We start from the raw sequence: 19,018 nt of genomic DNA, 5'->3' as shown, positions 1-19,018 counted from the left end.
ATACACGGGAACTTGGGAAGGGATGACAACACTCTACTCTATATTTTTTTGCAATTCTATTCATACTTCAATTATTTCTTACTACACCAAAAATATCTTGCTACAATTTTCCCAATCTATATGAGTAACTTCACCATGGTTATCCATGAAATCTTCTAGAATGTATTTCTAAGAACTCAAGCTACAAAATATTAGGCAATTTGAGTGCTCATGAACCTTCTAGAATGTTCTCGAGTGTTTTAATGTAATACTCTATTAGTTGGAATCTTCTAGATAATTTTTTTATGCCATGCCACCCAAACATCTTGGGATGTGTAATGTTACTAACTATGTTACTCTCACTATGAATAGTCTAAAAAATCTCTACCTCTGGAAACACGGGTGTTCCTATGGAAATTGGTTAGTAAGAGCCCTCCTTCCAATGACAACATTCGCTAAAGGCATGGTCCTTCAATAGTAGGTGTGCTCTATGCCAAGAGTGTGAAGAGACAAATCACATTTTGTTCTCATGCTTTGTGGCAAAATTTATGCCGGGTATAGTTTGGGAACCGTGACCCCTCAAGCTTCGTTGATGTCTTTAGATTGTTCAGCAACACAAACAAAGCATGTGTTCTGGATATGATGTGTGAGCCTTCTTTAGTTCCTGCGGAACCTTAGAGATATGTTCACGATAGAGGGGATCTTCCCATCACAACATGCTAATGGCCTATACAAAAAAATCATGTACCTGCATGTGTCGTTATCCTTTGTTGTAACCAAGACGTTGGGGCGCTTGGTTTTTCTTTAACATGTACTCTGCCGTTGTGTGACAATTTTTCATTTGGTGTTTCCATTCAAGTCACTAGTGGAGAAGAGGCCTTTGGACCCAAGCAAATGACCCACTGCTGAACCAAACCGGGTCCAATGCCCCCATTGGACCCGGTTCGTTTCTGCCCAGGACGACCCCACCCGCTGGCGCCTGTCCTGTAGCGGCCTTTGGACCCGGTTTGTATGACAAACCGGGTCCAAAGGTCCACCCACAGGGCGCGCCAGGCCGTGTCAGCCTGGGGAACCCTTTAGTCCCGGTTTGTATGACAAACCGGGTCCAAAGGCCCCCTCTGGCTATATAACCTTGCCCCTGCCCAAGTGTGAGCCACACTTAGCCATTTTTTCACTATCTTCACAAGAGGGTGTATTGCTCTCCTCTCTTCTTCACATGCACAAGAGGTGTTTGATGAAATGCTTAAGAGGATTTGGCACTTGAGTTTACACAAATCAAGCCACACTTAACTTGAGTAATAATTTACAGAGTAAAACTTATTACTTAGTTTTAGTATTAAGATGATGCTCTTGGGAACATGATTTCATGTGTTTAATTATTTCTTAGAACTTTAGAAAAGGTTAGGTCCATTTAATAATCACTAATCTAGTTTAGAAAACTTTATTTTGAAATACTTAGGGTAGATCCAATGCTCCCCATAATATATGGTGATTCTATTTTATAAATCACTACTTCATTTTGGAATGCAAAGTAGAATTTTATATTGGTTTAACTCTAATCACATCCCAAAAGCTTCATTTTGGAGTGACTAAGAAAGATATATGCTTTATTTTTCATTTTCATGTTTTAAAATTGTTTAAATCTGGGTCAAACCTAGAATTTGACCAAGATTAAAATAAGCATAAAAATTCAAAAAATGAAAAAAATGAAAAACCAAAGCACATAGTCTTCTTATGTCATATAGTAAGCATTCAAGTTGATAAACAAGGTCTAGACATATTCAAACCAAAAAAAATTATGTATCTACCCCCTAACCCTAAACTCTCTCTTATGAAGTCATGAAGAGAAGTGGTTTTGCGTTTCAAACATGAAAATTTAAAAAATCTCCCAAAAGCTTCATTTTTGAGTAACTAAGAAGGACCCATGCTTACTTTTTCATTTTCATGTTTTAAACTTGTTTAAATCTTGGTCAAACCTATGATTTGACTAAGATTCAAATGGGTATAAAAAATTTCAAAAAAAATCAAAGAAATGAAAAACCAAAGCACACAGTCTTGCTATGTCATAAAATAAGCATTTAAGGTGATAAACAAACTCCAGATATATTCAAACAGAAAAATCATGTTTGGGTTAGAAATGAGGTTGTTTGGGCTGCTTTTGGGGCTCTTTTCTAGCTTATTTTGGACGACCGGTTGCTTGTTGGAGATTGTTCACGGTAAAGCCAAAAGCCCATTTTAAATATTTCAAAATTATTCAAATTTGGTTCAAAACGAGCATAACATATAGTAAAATGGCACTATATGTCACGGTTAAGCCAAAAGCCCCATTTCAAATATTTTAAACTTATTTAAATTTGGTTCAAATTTAAAAGACATACAAGTTGTAGCACACATAGTGCATACATGTTCTCACATAGTGCAAAACCCGTACTTGAATTTTTTTGAACTTGGTTTAATACACTTGTTAAGTGTATTGGAGTGTATTAGGAAATATTAACTTAGATGAGATTTAATACCCCTCAAACCGCGGACAGGGTGTTTTTGCTCCCGGGTGCATATGCTCCATATATTTAAAATGCATTTTAAACATATTAAATAATGTTAAAATATTCTAAACAAAAATGTTGAGCATACACCTCTACATCGTACGTGTTCCCAAAGTCGGTTCATGAAAAACTGAATGTCATGTGGCATGTGCAAAAAAGATAAATTTCGGTGTTAAAATAAGGCATTTTAAGAGGCAATTGTTTGTCTTTTTTGCATAGGCCACGAAAAATGTCGGTTTATGATGAAACTTCAAGTGAGCACATAGAATGTGGAGATATATGAGCCAAATTTTATTCCCAAATTTTTTAACATTTTAACATTTATTTTTTTGAATAAAGGGAGCATCTGCACCTAGGATCAAAAGTGCAGTTCCGTTAAACCGCACCAATACTTCCGACACTGGTGAAACCAAACAAGGCCTTAGGAGAGGCCTCTACTTACCATGTTGACTGTCAGTTATCTAGAGGACCATAGGGTGTTAAGGTGGGATCCTGGTACTTTTAGTGTATTTTGTCTTTTCTAATTTAAAATTCTATGTCAAAATTTACACTAGAAAAAGTAAAATGTACTACAAGTGAAACTTAGATGAGATCCCACTTGACACCCTAGATGACCATGACCTCACGGATACGTGTGTGGTTGATGGCAATGGGAGGCGGCAACAGCTGGGACCGAGCACCTCTTGATTATGTGTGCAAAACCAAAAAGAAAAATGTTATCGACAGAATGGTAGAGGGGCCTAGACAAGGTCAGAGCATCCACTGATACGTACACGCTGTGATTTTGTGTGTTTCGGTATCAAACACGGTGATGTCAGGGTTGCCTTCCACACGGCGCGTCCCATGATCTTGGTGTTGTGTGCGGAGAAGGACCGTGTAAACGTACAGAGCAGTGCCAACAGGGCGATGACCCTAGCCTCTGACATGAGGAGGGCTTAACTACTAAACAGTATATTGTTGTCTATTGTGCACAAGACACAATTATTGAATATCTTGAAAGTAAATAAAATCCTTATTTTGGAGGAGAATTTTCACGAACAAACCATGCATCTTGTTGTAATACGATGACCATGTGAAGCTTAGTTATGTCACACCAAAATATATGCTAACTATATTCCATGTTTAGAGCATCTCCAGCCGCGTCCCCCAAACGCCGTCCCCAAACATTTTTTAAACATTAAAATACTCATTTTTTTTCTTTTTTTGCATTTTTATTTCAATAGAGAGAAGAAACATTCCACAAACTAATACATAATTGGGAACATGGTTTCCACAAATTAATACATAGTTTGAACCATGGTTGATACAAATATTAAACATTGCAAAATAATGAAACCTAACTAGTGTTGGCATCGCAGATTTTGTGTGTTCGCTATCAAGAAAGAACACTCGCAGGCACTCCCAGTCACCCAAACTGGAAAATTCAGCTGATGACGGTACCCCTGTTGGTTCTTTCGAGGAAGAACAACCATAACCTATGTGCCTATTTTCGCTGCGAAGAAACAACACTCAGTCGTTGTCGTCCTCCTCGTCGCTGTCGCCGTGGTAGTGTCAGCAGGAACGCGTCTCATCGAACATCTTGACGCTCATGTCGGCCTCGCCAAGGTAGGAGAACGTGAGCACGAAGCCGGCTTGAAGGTGGTGGTAGCGTGCGAACTTCTTCCAGCCGGTGTGGAGGTACATCTTGCCGCACACGCAGGGGCATAGCTCCCCTTAGGGCAAGGCAGGGCAGCCGCCCTACCTTGTTTTTTGATGAATACATTTAGATGAACATGTTTTTTCTGAATATTTTGAGTGGTCGTGCATCGAAAACAGACTCTGTATGAGAAAGTTATGCTTATTTTAGTGAACATTATGTAAAATCGACTTTGAAATGTAAATATAGACTCATATTTTAGATTCAATATAAATAAGAATGATTCTATATTTTTATTATAGAGATTTATCATGAATCTTAGTATATACATGATAACTTTGTGTTATTCATTATTTAAACATACAGAGTAAAAAAATTAAAGATTTCTTGATATTTGAAAGACACATCATGATTTCATCAAAGATATTATCACTTCATTGAGATGATAAATTGGAAGGATTTCTTGACGACAAAGATCATTAAGATCTAGTTGCTCACGATGGATATTTAAAAGTTTTAATCGATAAAATTATTCTTTTTACAACAAAAGTAAAGCTTTGGCATTGAGCCGGCATTATTGTTATGTGTTTTCGGTTCTACGTATATCAAATATGTCTTTGATTTTATCGCACTAAGTTATTTCGTTAGAATCATATATGGTATTCATGTTTTACGACTATTTTGGTATTTGCATCATTTTTTTAGTTTGCCCTACCTCAAAATTTTCCCATCCTTCGCCACTGCGCGCACGTCAAAGATCACGTCCACAATCCACCGGCAGCAGCCGCAGGTAGCCTCCCGCAGATGCAGCGAGGATGGCTCGTTGCCGGCGACGAAGTCGGCGAACTTGTCCGGCAGGCTCTGGATGTCGAGTGGGTCGCCCATGAGGACGATGACAAACAAGAACAGCACTTGCCGCTCCTCCTCCAGCATGTTCGACGATAAAGACGATGGCGTTGCAGTCGGCGGTGAGTGTGCAGCTCTGCCGCGGCCATGACCACGACCACGGCCGCGAGCTCGACCTCCACCTCTACCAGACATGGCGTCGACCCTTGATATGGTGGCGGCTAGGGTTGGGGAGAGAGGTGCAAGGGTTTGTGTGGAAGGGAGGATGAGAGAGCGACCCTTTTTATAGGCCGGAGGGAGGCGGGGGAGCGGTGGCGCTCATTAACGCCGGGACGCAGAGCTAGGCACGATGAAACACTTCGATGCGCCTCTGCGGGAACTGCACCGTCGTTGCGCGCCAATAACTTCCGTCGCGAGGTAGGCGATGGTTAGGTTAAACTTCAATGTGTCGCTGACACGTCAGGCCCGTGTCGCTTTTCGTTGTGTCCGGTGTTCCCCGAGCGTCCCCTATGTATCGGGGACGGGCTTGGGGTGCCGGACACCGTATCGGGCCGCGCCGGACAAAAAGATGTTTTGGGGCACGCGGCTGAGAACGTTTTTTCGTCCGACGCGCCACAAATCTCTTTGAGTGACGCTTTGAAAGATACGGCTGGAGATGCTCTTAATTGCGACCACCACTTTTTACTTGAGTACCTAGAGCATTTGTATACCCTAGATGATAAGAAATGCATTGCAGGCGAGCATGCCAAATAAATTGTTTGTATGCAAACATAGTAGAGCCAAATATTTTTATGGGCCTAGTGCTTAGTTAAATGATGCTAATTTAATAAAGTACACGGTACATAGCATGCACACGTCAAGTACATATCGTGCACACATCGAAATCTGTCATTGAACTCATTGTGACTCGCGGTCATATTTGAAAACAAGTAAAGAATCATACGGCTGGTTCAAGTTATACTCCATAAGTTTCAATCAAGATCGTAACCTAGACATGTACTAGAAACCGCTACTAAAATATTTGTTAGGTTTTTACACTTTAGAGATCTTTGCATACACTACAGGAATGGCGACGTACACCGAGGACCGTGGCATACGCCGATGTCCAAATATCGGGGCCGTCGGCGTATGGCCCGGCACGGCCAGCCAGCGAGTCTCACCCTCGGCGTATCGTTGCCGTCGGCGTAGCGAAGTCTACTCCGAGGGCAACCCTCGGCATATGTTTGGCCCTAGGCGTAGACAGGCTACGCCGACGGCCACCCTCGGCGTAGACTATTTGTCAAATTTGTCTAATTTTGTAAAAATCATAACTAATTCATATGATGTCAGAAAAATGCAAATAAGGTATCAAAATGTTCAGAAAAACATCCTCTATCAAATCATGCATATTTGAATCATGTATCATGTTAATATAGTATTCAAACACTTTCTTATATGTCATCGGGTTCCCGTTTTGGCCAGATGGCGATTTAAACGAAGTCAGAAAATCCCGCGGAGCCGCATGGCTTCATTTTATGTGTCCTACTAACCACTCCAAAAGACGGAATTGGGATACGGCAGTTATTTTGGAACACCCTTCACAAACAGGGCTATCAAGTCCGGAGTTCTATGACTTTTAGGGGAAATGAGAAGGAAACGGTCCGTGACACCGCATAGTTTGTCGGAACGAGGCCATATTTGGCACGTGCGTGGTCCCTGGGATGGGAAGCAATGCCCCGGAAGCGGATTTCCAATCCGACCCATGGCTGATGGTTTTTTCATTTTCGGGGTGCCAAAACGGGTTTTTTTGTGAACCAGCTACATGAGACGTATTTTTGTATTGCGCGAGACCTCCGCGTAGTAGTAGGACACCGCCTCCGCACCACATATCACATGTCATATGTGCGTGCTAGCTATCTGGGAATCCCTGCGGCTTCCTGCTGTGTCCCGTTGAATCCGCTTGGAAAGTGACCGGATTTGAACTAGGGGTACACTTTCCGTCGCTCAATAAATTCTGGGAAAAATGTTTTTAGGTCTACAACTCATCACTTTATGTGCTAAATTTTTTCTGTTTAGCACGATGGTGAATGGGTGCACTACCGCGCCCGGTACGGCCATACCGCATCTCCGTGGGGGCCCGTTTTGGCCGGATGGCAATTTAAACTAAGTTAGAAAATCCCTTGGAGCCGCATGGCGTCATTTTATGTGTCCTAGTAACCACTCCAAAAGAAGGAATTATGATACAACAATTATTTTGGAAAACCCTTCACAAACAGAGCTATCACGTCCGGAGTTCTATGGCTTTTAGGGCAAATGAGTAGGAAACGGTCCGTGACACCGCATAGTTTGTCGGAACGAGGCCATATTTGGCACGTGCGTGGTCCCTGGGATGGGAAGCAATGCCCGGGGCGCGGATTTCCAATCCGACCCATGGCTGATGGTTTTTTCACTTTCGGGGTGCCAAAATGAGTTTTTTTTTTGAACCAGCTACATGGGGCGTATTTTTGTATTGCGCGAGACCTCCGTGTACTAGTAGGACACCGCCTCCGCACCACATATCACATGCCATATGTGCGTGCTAGCTATCTGGAAATCCTTGCGGCTTCCTCGCTTGTGTCCGCCTAGAATCCACTTGGAAAGTGACCGGATTTGAACTAGGGGTACACTTTCCGTCGCTCAATAAATTCGGGAAAAATATTTTTAGGTCTACAACACATCAATTTATGTGCTAAATTTTTTCCGTTTAGCGCGATGGTGAACGGGTGCACCAGGCGCGCCGATGACGGCCATACCGCATCTCCGTGGGGACCCGTTTTGGCCGGATGACAATTTAAACTAAGTTAGAAAATCCCTTGGAGCCGCATGGCGTCATTTTATGTGTCCTAGTAACCACTTCAAAAATTGGAATTAGGATACGGCAATTATTTTGGAAAACCCTTCACAAACAGAGGCTATCACGTCCGGAGTTCTATGGCTTTTAGGGCAAATGAGTAGGAAACGGCCTGTGACACCGCATAGTTTGTCGGAACGAGGCCATATTTGGCACATGCGTGGTCCACGGGAAGGAAGGCATGGCCCGGGAGAGGATTTCCAATCCGACCCATGGGCGATGGTTTTTTCATTTTCGGGGTGCCAAAACGAGTTTTTTTTGTGAAGCTGCTACATGAGGCGTATTTTAGTATTGCGCGAGACCTCCGCGTAGTGGTAGGACACCGCCTCCGCACCACATATCACATGCCATATGTGCGTGCTAGCTATCTGGAAATCCCTGCGGTGTCCCGCCGAATCCGCTAGAAACTGTCCGAATTTGAACTAGGGGTACACTTTTCGTCGCTCAATAAATTCCGCGAAAAATGTTTTTAGGTCTATAACACATCACTTTATGTGCTAATTTTTTTCCGTTTAGCATGTTGGCGAACGGTGCACCAGCGCGTTCGGTACGGCCATTGCCGTTTTGGCCAGATGGCAAGCTGGACGTAATATTTGGATTACTCTAATTTTTAGGTTCAAATGATGATATGGATGTTATATTTAGATTCCTCTCATTTTTCTGATCGATTTAGACATATTATTTGTGGAATTTCAGTTTTTCGATTTAAAGATATTAATTATTCCATATTAAATAGAAAAAAACCAAAAAAATAAAATTATTTTATTGTTATTTGAATTCAATATTATTATTCATTGTCACTTATATATTCATTGTTGTTTACTTAAGTAATTTTTTGGAATTCAAAAATAAAGAGTTGTGACATCACGGTGCAAGGGTTAATAGGGTTGATAGGCTATTATTATCAGTAAGTAAGGTGTCAATTCTTTAAGGGAAGCTCATCCGAATGGAACCAAGAAGGTAAGTGTGCTGAGGTTGGAGTAGTGTGAGGATGGGTGACCGGCTGGGAAGTTTAACCATGATTGTAATTTGACCTAGGATTAAGTGTACTTAGAGTTAAAAGTGTATGGGTGAAAGATAAGCAAGTAAAAAAAAGAAATAAATGGTGTAAAAAAATTAAAATTTTAAAAATTTTAAAACTCTATGCCGACGGCAAAGCCCTCGGCATATAATTTTTTTTCGAATTTTTTTTTTGAATTTTTTTTGGAAAAATGAAAATGAAATTTTTTTAAATTTGTATGCCGACGGTTTTGCCGTCGGCGTAGCGTGCTACGCCGAGGGCCGGGCTACGCCGACGGAAATATTGTCTATGCCGAGGGACCTAAACGCCGACGCCATACGCCGAGGGCTGCCGTCGGCGTAGCCTATGCCGAGGGCCAGGCGTGGCTACGCCGAGGGCAGCTGGCCGTCGGCGTATGCGTCCATTCCTGTAGTGATAGAACATTTAAACTGTAGAGTTTATGAAAATATTAGAAATAATTCAAGAAATAAATTTTGTTAAAAAATACATTTTATGTTTACCACAAAAAAATTATTTGTAGATGAACATTACAACTATGATAAAGAACATTACGTTTAACATTTAGCACCACGCTATGTGATTAACTATGCCAAATATATATAAAATTATACTCGCCAAATATTATTGTATACAAAAATTATAATTTCTAAAAGTATAAAAGTTCAGTATAAATTATAATTTTAGTTCTATCGCGTCTAAATATTTTACATTATACTAACCCTAATTTCCATGGGCAAGTAGTAGTTTTTCCTCTTCGATTAGAAGGAAATGATGATCTACAAATGCTTGATGTGTTATGTTTATGTAGTGGCTGATTTGCACATTTTGGTTATCTTTGTGATGTGCTAGTGCTAGCAAATTATACTGTATTACTCTTAATTCTAGTGGTAAAGAAAAAATCGATTTTTTTCAACAGTAGTATGTTCTGAGGAGAAAAATGTGTTTCTGCCGGTGCGCCTTATAACTGACAATGTACTTATTGCACATGAATGTGTTCACTCAATCGGGATGAGGAGAAGGAAGAATCTTCTTTGTGCGGTGAAGTTGGACATGATGAAAGCGTATGGTAGAGTCGAGTGGATCTTCCCGATGATGTAAAGGATGGGGTTTGCTCAATATTGGATTAATATGATTTTGATATGCGTGTCTACTATGAGGTTTTATGTAAAACTGAACGGGTCATTATCAGATGCTTTTATTCCCTCGCAGAGGCTCCAGCAAGGTGATCCCTTGTCCCCCTACTTATTCCTTTTCTATGTCGAAGGTTTTTCCACACTGCTAAAGAAAGTGTGCGACGATATTATGATCAAGGGCGTTAAATTTAGATCGGATGGGCATCATATTATCCATCTTATTTTCGTGGACGACATCATTGTCTTTTTGGAAGCCTCGGTGGAGAGCATGCATGCACTAAAGGAGGTACTTTAGTCGTATGAAGCTGCCTCAGGTCAGAAGGTTAACCTTCAGAAGTTATCGATTTATTTTGGTGAAGGATGTGAATCGGTTCTAAAGGATAATTTAAAAAGGAGTTGTGGTATTGAGGCAGAGGACCTTCATGAAAGGTACTTAGGTCTACCAACTGAGTTGGGTAGATCGAAAGAAGGCATCTTCAAATATGTGACGGGGAGCTCAGTAGCGAAAGTGGGAGGGTAGAAAGGACAAGGCCTTTCTACAAAACGGCAAAGGATTTTTCAATGAAATCCGTTTTGCAGGCTACGCGTACCTATCCGATGAGCTGTTTTAGATTTAATAGGAGGCAAAGCAAAAAAATTGAACTCAATTTCCTCCAACTTCTGGTGGGACTCAGCTGATGGACAACACAAGGTCCATTGGATCTCTTAGGAGAATATGTGCAACTCAAGGAAGGAAAGGGGGATGGGGTTTTGCGATTTCGAAGCCTTTAACCTGGTGTTGCTAGCCAAACAAGCCTGGCGTCTCCTTACTGTGCCGTCCTCATTGTGTGCTAGAGTGCTTAGAGCTCGGTATTTCAGTAACACAGATTTGCTGCATGAACGGTACTGCCCAGCCAGAGGTTCGAACCATATTGTATTTTCGATAAAAGGAATATACTAATATTGAAAGATACCAATTACACCCAGCCTCTGCAACAACGCCCCATCCTAGTGGCAATACGGATGCACACAGCCAAAAAAGATAAAAGAAAACTAAGAAACAAAAGTTCCGCTAGGCCTAGCAACACCAATACATCCACCACCAATACAACACCTGAAATACAGACTCTCCAAAAGCGACGGCTCCAAGAAGGAAACAGTGCACCAACACCGTCGCGCCCGACCAAAGATCTTAGGTTTTCACCCTGAAAATAGTCCCCACTCTCAAAACAATGTCTCCAACAAGGTCATTGCCAGACACAACCAGTTAAGGCCAGACCTTGGATTTCACCCTGAAAGGTAGGACTCTGAACTTCACATGTGTTGCCGCCCCCGCTTTCATACCACTGCTGCGAAGCCCGGAACACCAAGCCAGTCCCTCAACAGCGCGGAGACTTGAACCTCCATTAGCTAGTCCTCCGATCCGGCATTAATGATATTCTCTTCTTCTGACTTCACCATGGACCAAAATGTCACTTGATGTCAACACAGAATAGAGCTTCGCGTCGCTCCCTCCATAACCAAAACGGCTGGAATAAAACATTGGGTGCGCACGACCGAATACCACCCGATCCAGCAAAACTCCAGACAAAATGTACTGTTCTATTCACCAGCGGCGCCTTCCGGAACTCAACACTCCGGCCAGATCAAGAAGAACAGACCTCAGAAAAGTCTCCATCTTCGCGCAAGAGAAACCCTAGGACCACCACCTTCAAACCGCGAAACAGACGAACAAGCCCCCTCGCCGCCATCTGCTAGCCAGCGAAAACGAAGGAGGAATCGGAGTACGCACCATCCGAGACACACGCGACCCAGATCTCGGATCGGGCCTGCCACGCCACGCGGTCTTGGACGCCGGTACCGCACCATCCACGCCTCGCAAGGTCGCTGCCCCCTTCTCGCGCCGTCAGAACCGACGACGGGTCTATGCAGGACCTAGACCCGCAGCCACCAGCACCACCATCGCCGTAAGGCCATGGAGGGAGCATCTGCCGCCGCTCGTCAAGGGATCTCCACCCCGGACGCCGTGCGCGTCCCCGCAGCCGCCGCCCCAGCCGCCACAACGGATCGCCGCCACCACCACCCCCCGACCCCCTTTGGCGCCGGGGCCCGCCGCCACCGTGGCCGACGCTGACGGCAGCGGCGGAGGGAGGGACACGAGGGAGGACGGCGGCTGGCGGCGCTAGGGTTCACCCTGGCGTCACCCTGGGGGACGACGCGAGGACGCGTACCGCTTTAGAACCTCCATGATTTGTGTACTTGTTGTATGGCAGGGATCTCCTTAGGAATGGCCTGATCTGGAGAATAGGTGATGGTTCTCAGGTGAAGGTGTGGGAAAGCAATTGGATACCGAGAGGTAGCGCTCAACGACCACTGGGCCGTAAGCAAAATTAATACAAATGTTCAGAGAGTCGGCGAATTACTTACTGCTGATGGATCAGGTTGGAATGAAGAGAAACTCCAGGAAGTTTTTTATGATCAAGATGTTCACGACATCAAGCACATATCAGGAGGAGCCAGCACGGAGGATTACCACGCTTGAAATTATACAAAAAAAATGGATTTTTCTCCGTACGGTCTGCCTATCACTTGGCAATGAAACTAAAGAAGGTGAAGACGGGCATGACGGAATCTTCCTCGTCGTGTATGTCTCTGAGAGGCTAGCTGGTGTTGTGGAGTACGAATGTCCCAGGCAAGGTTAAAATCCATGTCTAGCGGCTACTGAAAAATGGTTTGGCTGAGGGAGCCGAGCTAGCACGACGGCGGATCAAAGCAGGTGTTGTCTACGTGGCGTGCGGACGTGAGGAGAGGGCTCTTCATCGTTTCTGCACTGCCCTTATGCGCAACAGGTTTGGAACTGTGTCCAAAACAGCTGTTGTTGGTGAACCACCGAAGGATGTCCGTTGTCAGAGGGACATGATGTTATGGTTTCTAGACGTTTTGGGATCACTGAAGGATGTGGAGATAGAGACTACTATCATAGTTATCTATTAGACTTGGCTTTCGCGAAATGACGGAGGGAGTCCAGGAAAATTGATGATCCAGCTAGCATTGCTAACAGGATGGTAGGACTACTGGAAGAATGGCGATGTTCGCAGCCTGCCAGCTCCAAAATCTGAAAAGCCAAAAGAATGTTGGGTTCCCCCAGCTAGAGATTGGTTTAAGGTAAAGGTTGATGGTGCGATGGCAAAATCTTCTGGGAAAGGCGGTGGAGGAATGGTTATTCGCGATCACGATGGAACCTATATCGCAGGAGCATGCTATTTTTCCCCTCCCTGCCAGATCCTGAAGAAGCTGAATTGAAGGCCTGGTGCTGACTAAGGAACTGAACCTGGAATGTGTTCTGTTGGAAACCGACAGTGCTGGTGTTGTTGTTGAGGAGATCAGGAAGATGCTTCGATCATTGGGAGGAGACCGTACGGTGAAGTGGGCTGAGGCGTTTGGCGAATGAAGCTGCTCACAAATTATCACAGGAAGGCTGCGTTTCAGAATTAATTAAGACTTGGTTTTTTTTTTTTTGAAGTAAAGTTAAGACTTGGTTTATTGTACCACCTAGTTGTATTGTGAACTGTTTGGCTACGGATCTTGCCAGGCTAGTTGAATAAATAAACGCACCTGCTTCCTCTAAAAAAGATAAGTTTGTTTAAACTGTAACTTAATTACAGAACACACTCTATTGACATGAACGATTTGCAGTCAAAATTGGCTGAGAAACAACATTCAGAGGACTCGACGGAGCTTACTCAAGAGACCATAAAACTAGAAGAAAGAAAGAAATTCTAGTGCATGATCAACAAGTCGGATTGCAGGCTTTCAGTAATATTCTAGGCTTTGTCTGCCAGTACTGGTTGAACCGTTGCCTCGCATACTCCTTGTACTCGAAGTCGATGTTTTTGTTCACGTGCCCCTACAGACATAGAGGAGGAAGTGAAACCAGTCAAGTTTGATAGATTACGGCTAATTAGACAAGTGTCTATAGTTGTTTCATGGAGCTTACCGAGATAATTCCCCAGAGGCCCCAAAAGAGTTGGCTTGCAAGAGTGTATTTTGCAACTGAGTCAAGTAATGTTTCGACTTCTGTATCAGATGGGTTTTCACCTGACAAACAGAGGAAGCATTTAGTAACAGCACACTTGAGCAACGTCCTTGAGCGACAAAAAAGAGTGCATTCTGAAGTATTAACATTTGCAATGTTTCTTTAGACAGAAGGCTCAAAGAGCCTGGCTTTAAATTAATAAAGCCCCACACGGCCAAGAGTACAGACATCGGGCATGCTGGGGATATCAGCTTACAAAAGAGTATTACTCCATCCGATTCATATTAATTGACTCCACTTCCTCTAGAATCGTATGTATCTAGTTAAGCTTTTAGTCTATATGCATGCGTATCTAGAAAAATTTGAGTCAATTAATTTGAACCGGAGGGTGTAACATTTTCAATGTAGCAGAACGTGTTGTAATTGAAGAACATTCCAGTTACCTGGAGAACTAAGGTAAGTCTGAATAAATCTCCGCTGTTCATCCGTGTCTGAAATTATGCAGGGAAATCAACAATAAGAAATCACAAGACACGTAGCATTGTTATAACTCTGTACATTTGGTTGTCAATAGAACTAACCAGGATATTTTGTGAAGTCCATCACATGCGGGGTAGCAGTATGATAATCAGCAGCCATCTCACAGAAGTGATTAGCGATGTCGAAGGCGACAGGGTTAAAACTGGCGTACTCATAGTCCTGGAGGATAAACAGATCAACAAGATCGCAATCAGGTAGAACAAATAAAAGGGGCAACAGAAATGAGCCTGCTCCTAGAATCAGTATGCTGCACTAGCAGTAACTACGAGTCGACCATCCATAATTCAGATTTTTTTTTCCCCAATACCCTTCTGTCTGTGGAACAAGGTGATAACTAGTTTGTCTTTCAGTAACGATCCACATATACTCATCTGTATCCATATATTTAGAACAGAACCTGTATCCATCTATATAAAGAAGATAGGAAAGAACTACTTACAATTAGGGTCACTTGTCTGGTCTCTTCATATATCATAATGTTCCCATACTGCAGATCATTATGGCAAAACACTACTGAATTGTGCCTGCTCCCTAGAATCACTAGGCTACACTAGCAGTAACTACGAGTCGACCATCCCTGATTCAGATTTTCCCCCCAATACTGTCTGTATGTGCAACAAGGTGCTAACTAGTTTGTCTTTCAGTAACAATCCACATAATACTCATCTGTATCCATCTATATAAACAAGATCAGAAAGAACTCTACTTACAATTAAGGTCACTTGTCTGGTCTCTTCATATATCATAATGTTCCCATACTGCAGATCATTATGGCAAAACACTACTCCCTGATCGGCCGCCGACAGTGCTTTCTCCAGCTCTGCGATCTCACCGCCAAGCGAGTCCAACCGGAATTCCTTACACTCCTCAGCCGAGCACCTGCTACGAGCTTCCTCAAGCCACCGCCTGATTGATACAGCAGAGCAATTAACCTCCGTTCACAACGCACATTTGCTGCCATAGCATATAAGTCAGAAGGAATCATCATTCAGCAACCTCGTACCTGAGCCTCTGCCAGAGCGAGACGTCCTTGGGTCCAGGCATGTCGAGCTCGTGGAACTCCCGCAGCTTCCTGGCAATCAGCGCGGAGATCTCCTGGTCGCGCAGATCCGGGGCCGACAGCGTCTGCGCAAACAAGAGAGCCAGGAAGGAAACCACATCAAGAGGAGAAATGGCGTCAGTAACAACCAGACAGGGGGGCATTGCGAAACGGGAGATGGTGACGATACCCTGGCGTTGATGAACTCCTCGACGCGGCCCTGGGGGAAGCGGCCGAGGAGGCGGGGCCCCTGGCCGTGTCGCGACATGCACTCGAAGGTGCGCACCTCGTCGGCGCGGTCGAAGAAGACGTCGACGCCCTGGCCGTAGATGCGCACGAGCACCTTGCGCGGGTCGCCCTCGCCGCCGGGCCAGGTGACCCGGAAGACCTCGTTGGTGAGGGCGCCCTTGAGCTGGGACACGGCGAGCGCGGCGGGGTCGACGTCGGCGCCCCAGAGCTCGCCGGCGAGGCGGTGCAGGATGCGGCGCGCCTCCGCCGGGATGCGGTCGATGCTGGCGCTCCGGTTCAGCGCCGGGCCCGCGGCGGACTCGTGGCCTCCGGCGGCGGCCATTGGGGACCCGCGGCGGCGGCGGAGCGGCGGTGGGCGGCGATCTGCGGGTTCCAAGGGGGTGTGAGCTGTGAGCCGGTGTCGTTGGGTTCGGTTGGCGAGAGTTGTTTGATGGGCGAGGGAATGATGGGTTTGGGGTTTGGGATTTGGGTTTGGAATCGGGATTGTTGGGGAAAAAACAGATGCAGGAGAAGCTTCTAGGGAAAAAAAGTTAATAGAGAGGCCACGTCAGTTGATAAGATGCTAGCTGTACGTCTCAGGTGGGACACGTCACGCGTGACACGCAAGTTTCACTTCGAGATCCGTTTGGTTTGTGGATTTTGGAAGTGTAGAAATATATACAGTACAAGAGTGAAAATGGATGTCACGTTAATTTTACAGGAATTGGAAAAGCATAAATTATTTTAGTTAGGGCACAAAAGTACTTTTTTTATATAAAACACTCGTATTTCGTACGGAGATATGAAACCCAATAGGAGATAGGAAAAGGTGCAAAGTGCAAGATATGGTGTCTTTGATTTAAAAGCGTTTTATAGAATTTTGGGGGCTTCTACATCTAAGAAAAAAATCTATAGAGTTGTTGTTGGTTTGAGCACCCAAACTTTCATCATGGGTTACTTTTCATGAAATTTAATACTCTGTAGAAAAAATAATTCTCGACCTTAAGGAATTTTTTCTTTTGTTCCATTGACATTTATATTAGGTACCTATTCCTTTAGATATATTTTTTTCTTGTTTTTCTATGATTCAACATGGCATATCATACCAATGCTGCACCGGTTCATATGTTTATTAGACCATATGAACCTAGGAGAATCTATAGTTGTTATTAATATTATTATTATTATTATTATTATTATTATTATTATTATTACAACATCAGAAAAATCATGAGGTTAAATCTAAAACAAAAATTTCTATGTTATTGCATGCAAAAAAAACTAACAAAACCTCCATCTCATAAAAGGGTGTCTTATATTTTTCTAAATTTAAATATATATATAAACACTAATTTTGTGTAAAGATACATTCAAATTTAAATAAATCTATGACATCCTATATGGGACGGAGGGAGAGTACAAGAATACATATGGATTCCAATGCTAAAAGAACAAACAAGATCTACATGATAGGGAATAAAATACTCCAAAATTTGTATATTTCTTCTGTAAAAGTTTCATTCGGGTGTTTAGAGGATGTGGTAGTAAAGATAATTAGGGGGCAAAGTGATGGAGACATCTACAAGAGCATCTTCACTGGCACCCATAACAGTGCAATTTTTGGAACACACTGGTGCGTCTTAAAAGTAGCCGGCTGGTTTTAAAGCCTAAGAGAAGCGCCGACAACCTCGTGTTGGCCCCTTCGGACGGGTCACTGAACGGGCGCGTCGGCACCCTGCACCACGTCGGATTTTGTCCGATGGCCCCGCCTGGTAGCCACTAGCCTACAAACCCTAGCTACAACTATTCCCCAATTCTCTTCCCCTCCCGCTCGACACTTCATTTCTCTCGCCCTCCTCTCGAGCTCCCACCCTGCGCCATTTTCAGACATGCCTGCGAAGAAGAAGATGCCTGCGAGGGGACCGGCGATGCCGCGCAAGCTCACGTTGAAGAAGTCATCGATGATGACATCGGAGGAGTGGGCGGCCGAGTGTGCCCGCTACGCCATCGTGACGGCGAACAACAAAAGGCGTCACATTGTGGGCCAGGTGAACTAGGTCACAGCGTCGACGGAGGCGGTAGAGGCGCAAGTGTCTCAGCCTTGGTGGGACGCAATCGAATCCGGGAGCGGGCACTACACCATCACCGGGTGCAGGAGCTCCCCCCTTGTTGTCGTTGTTCTTCACGAAACCGCCGTCGATGTCGCTGATGTGCTTCTCGCTGATGTTCGCGCCACGACGTCGTGGCTTCGGGTTGGACCTCAACAACGACTTCACCGACTCGCCCAACATGTGTCATGGGTCCACTAGCGACGGTGGGCACATGACTGGCGGTACCGGGCTTCCTCGCTCCATGTTCAACAACGACGGCACGATCGGTGCCACGTGTTCGGCAGTTCGTCTGACGTGAATATGGGCGAGGATGGGGTATAATTTGGCACTCTTCTTGTTTAATTTCTTGTCCCGTGCGCAAAAGGTTGAGTATTTGCTTGTGTACAAAGGTGATCAGCGCGGAGATCTTGAGTGACATGATCCATCACGGGTGGAACTTTTAGCCCGTCATGGACAACGACTGGCGGGGAAACATCGATCACATGATCGCCTTGTCCATCCACGAGTCCAGCAAGCCGCTCGTCAACCTCACGTGTAACGACGGCGAAGCTGTCCCAGCGTGGGGAGCCCACCGACCTGTGAGGCAAGCAAGACATCGTCGAGGACCGTGACTACAACTTCTTCCAATACTACGGCTAGTTTAGATTTAAATATCAACAAATTCATTCAAATCCTTGTAATATATAAGAAATTTTAATGATAATTTAACTTTCTTTTTTAATTATTTTTTAAATGCAACATGAACAAACACGTCTCAAAAACAGCAACACGCGACGGCATCCCCAAACAGTCGATCCAACGCATGGTTTGTGGATGCCGACCGGAGATACTCTAAGCCAAGAAATCAACCAGTAATTCATCGCAAGGCGCATGTTTCTCTAGGATACCACTGGCTCTGCATCTCTGAAGTCTAAACATAGAGATACTCTAAGCCAAGAAATCAACGAGTAATTACCACTGGCTCTGCATCTCTGAAAGTCTGAAGTCTAAAAACATGGTGCATGAAGAGGGTTGAGTAACATTACATCGGTGGTTGAAGCAAATGGTGGCCGCAG

General features: G+C 44.2%; 1 protein-coding gene across 1 annotated transcript; it reads right to left on the bottom strand.

Annotated features, from left to right (window-relative positions):
* Nucleotides 1-13,668: 13,668 nt before the first annotated feature.
* LOC124664836 (probable choline kinase 2) lies at nt 13,669-16,195 on the bottom strand. Its single transcript, XM_047202265.1, has 7 exons — nt 15,815-16,195; nt 15,589-15,710; nt 15,296-15,491; nt 14,627-14,744; nt 14,489-14,536; nt 14,007-14,107; nt 13,669-13,916 (listed from the first exon to the last, which is right to left on the bottom strand). The coding sequence occupies exons 1-7, from the start codon at nt 16,193-16,195 to the stop codon at nt 13,800-13,802; spliced, it is 1,083 nt and encodes a 360-aa protein (XP_047058221.1). The 3' UTR covers nt 13,669-13,799.
* Nucleotides 16,196-19,018: the final 2,823 nt, after the last annotated feature.

Source organism: Lolium rigidum, chromosome 6 (genome assembly GCF_022539505.1).
Source record: "Lolium rigidum isolate FL_2022 chromosome 6, APGP_CSIRO_Lrig_0.1, whole genome shotgun sequence".
NCBI classification, from domain to species: domain Eukaryota; kingdom Viridiplantae; phylum Streptophyta; class Magnoliopsida; order Poales; family Poaceae; genus Lolium; species Lolium rigidum.
Note: the sequence above shows the minus strand (reverse complement) of the source record. Positions and strands in the feature narration are given on the sequence as shown.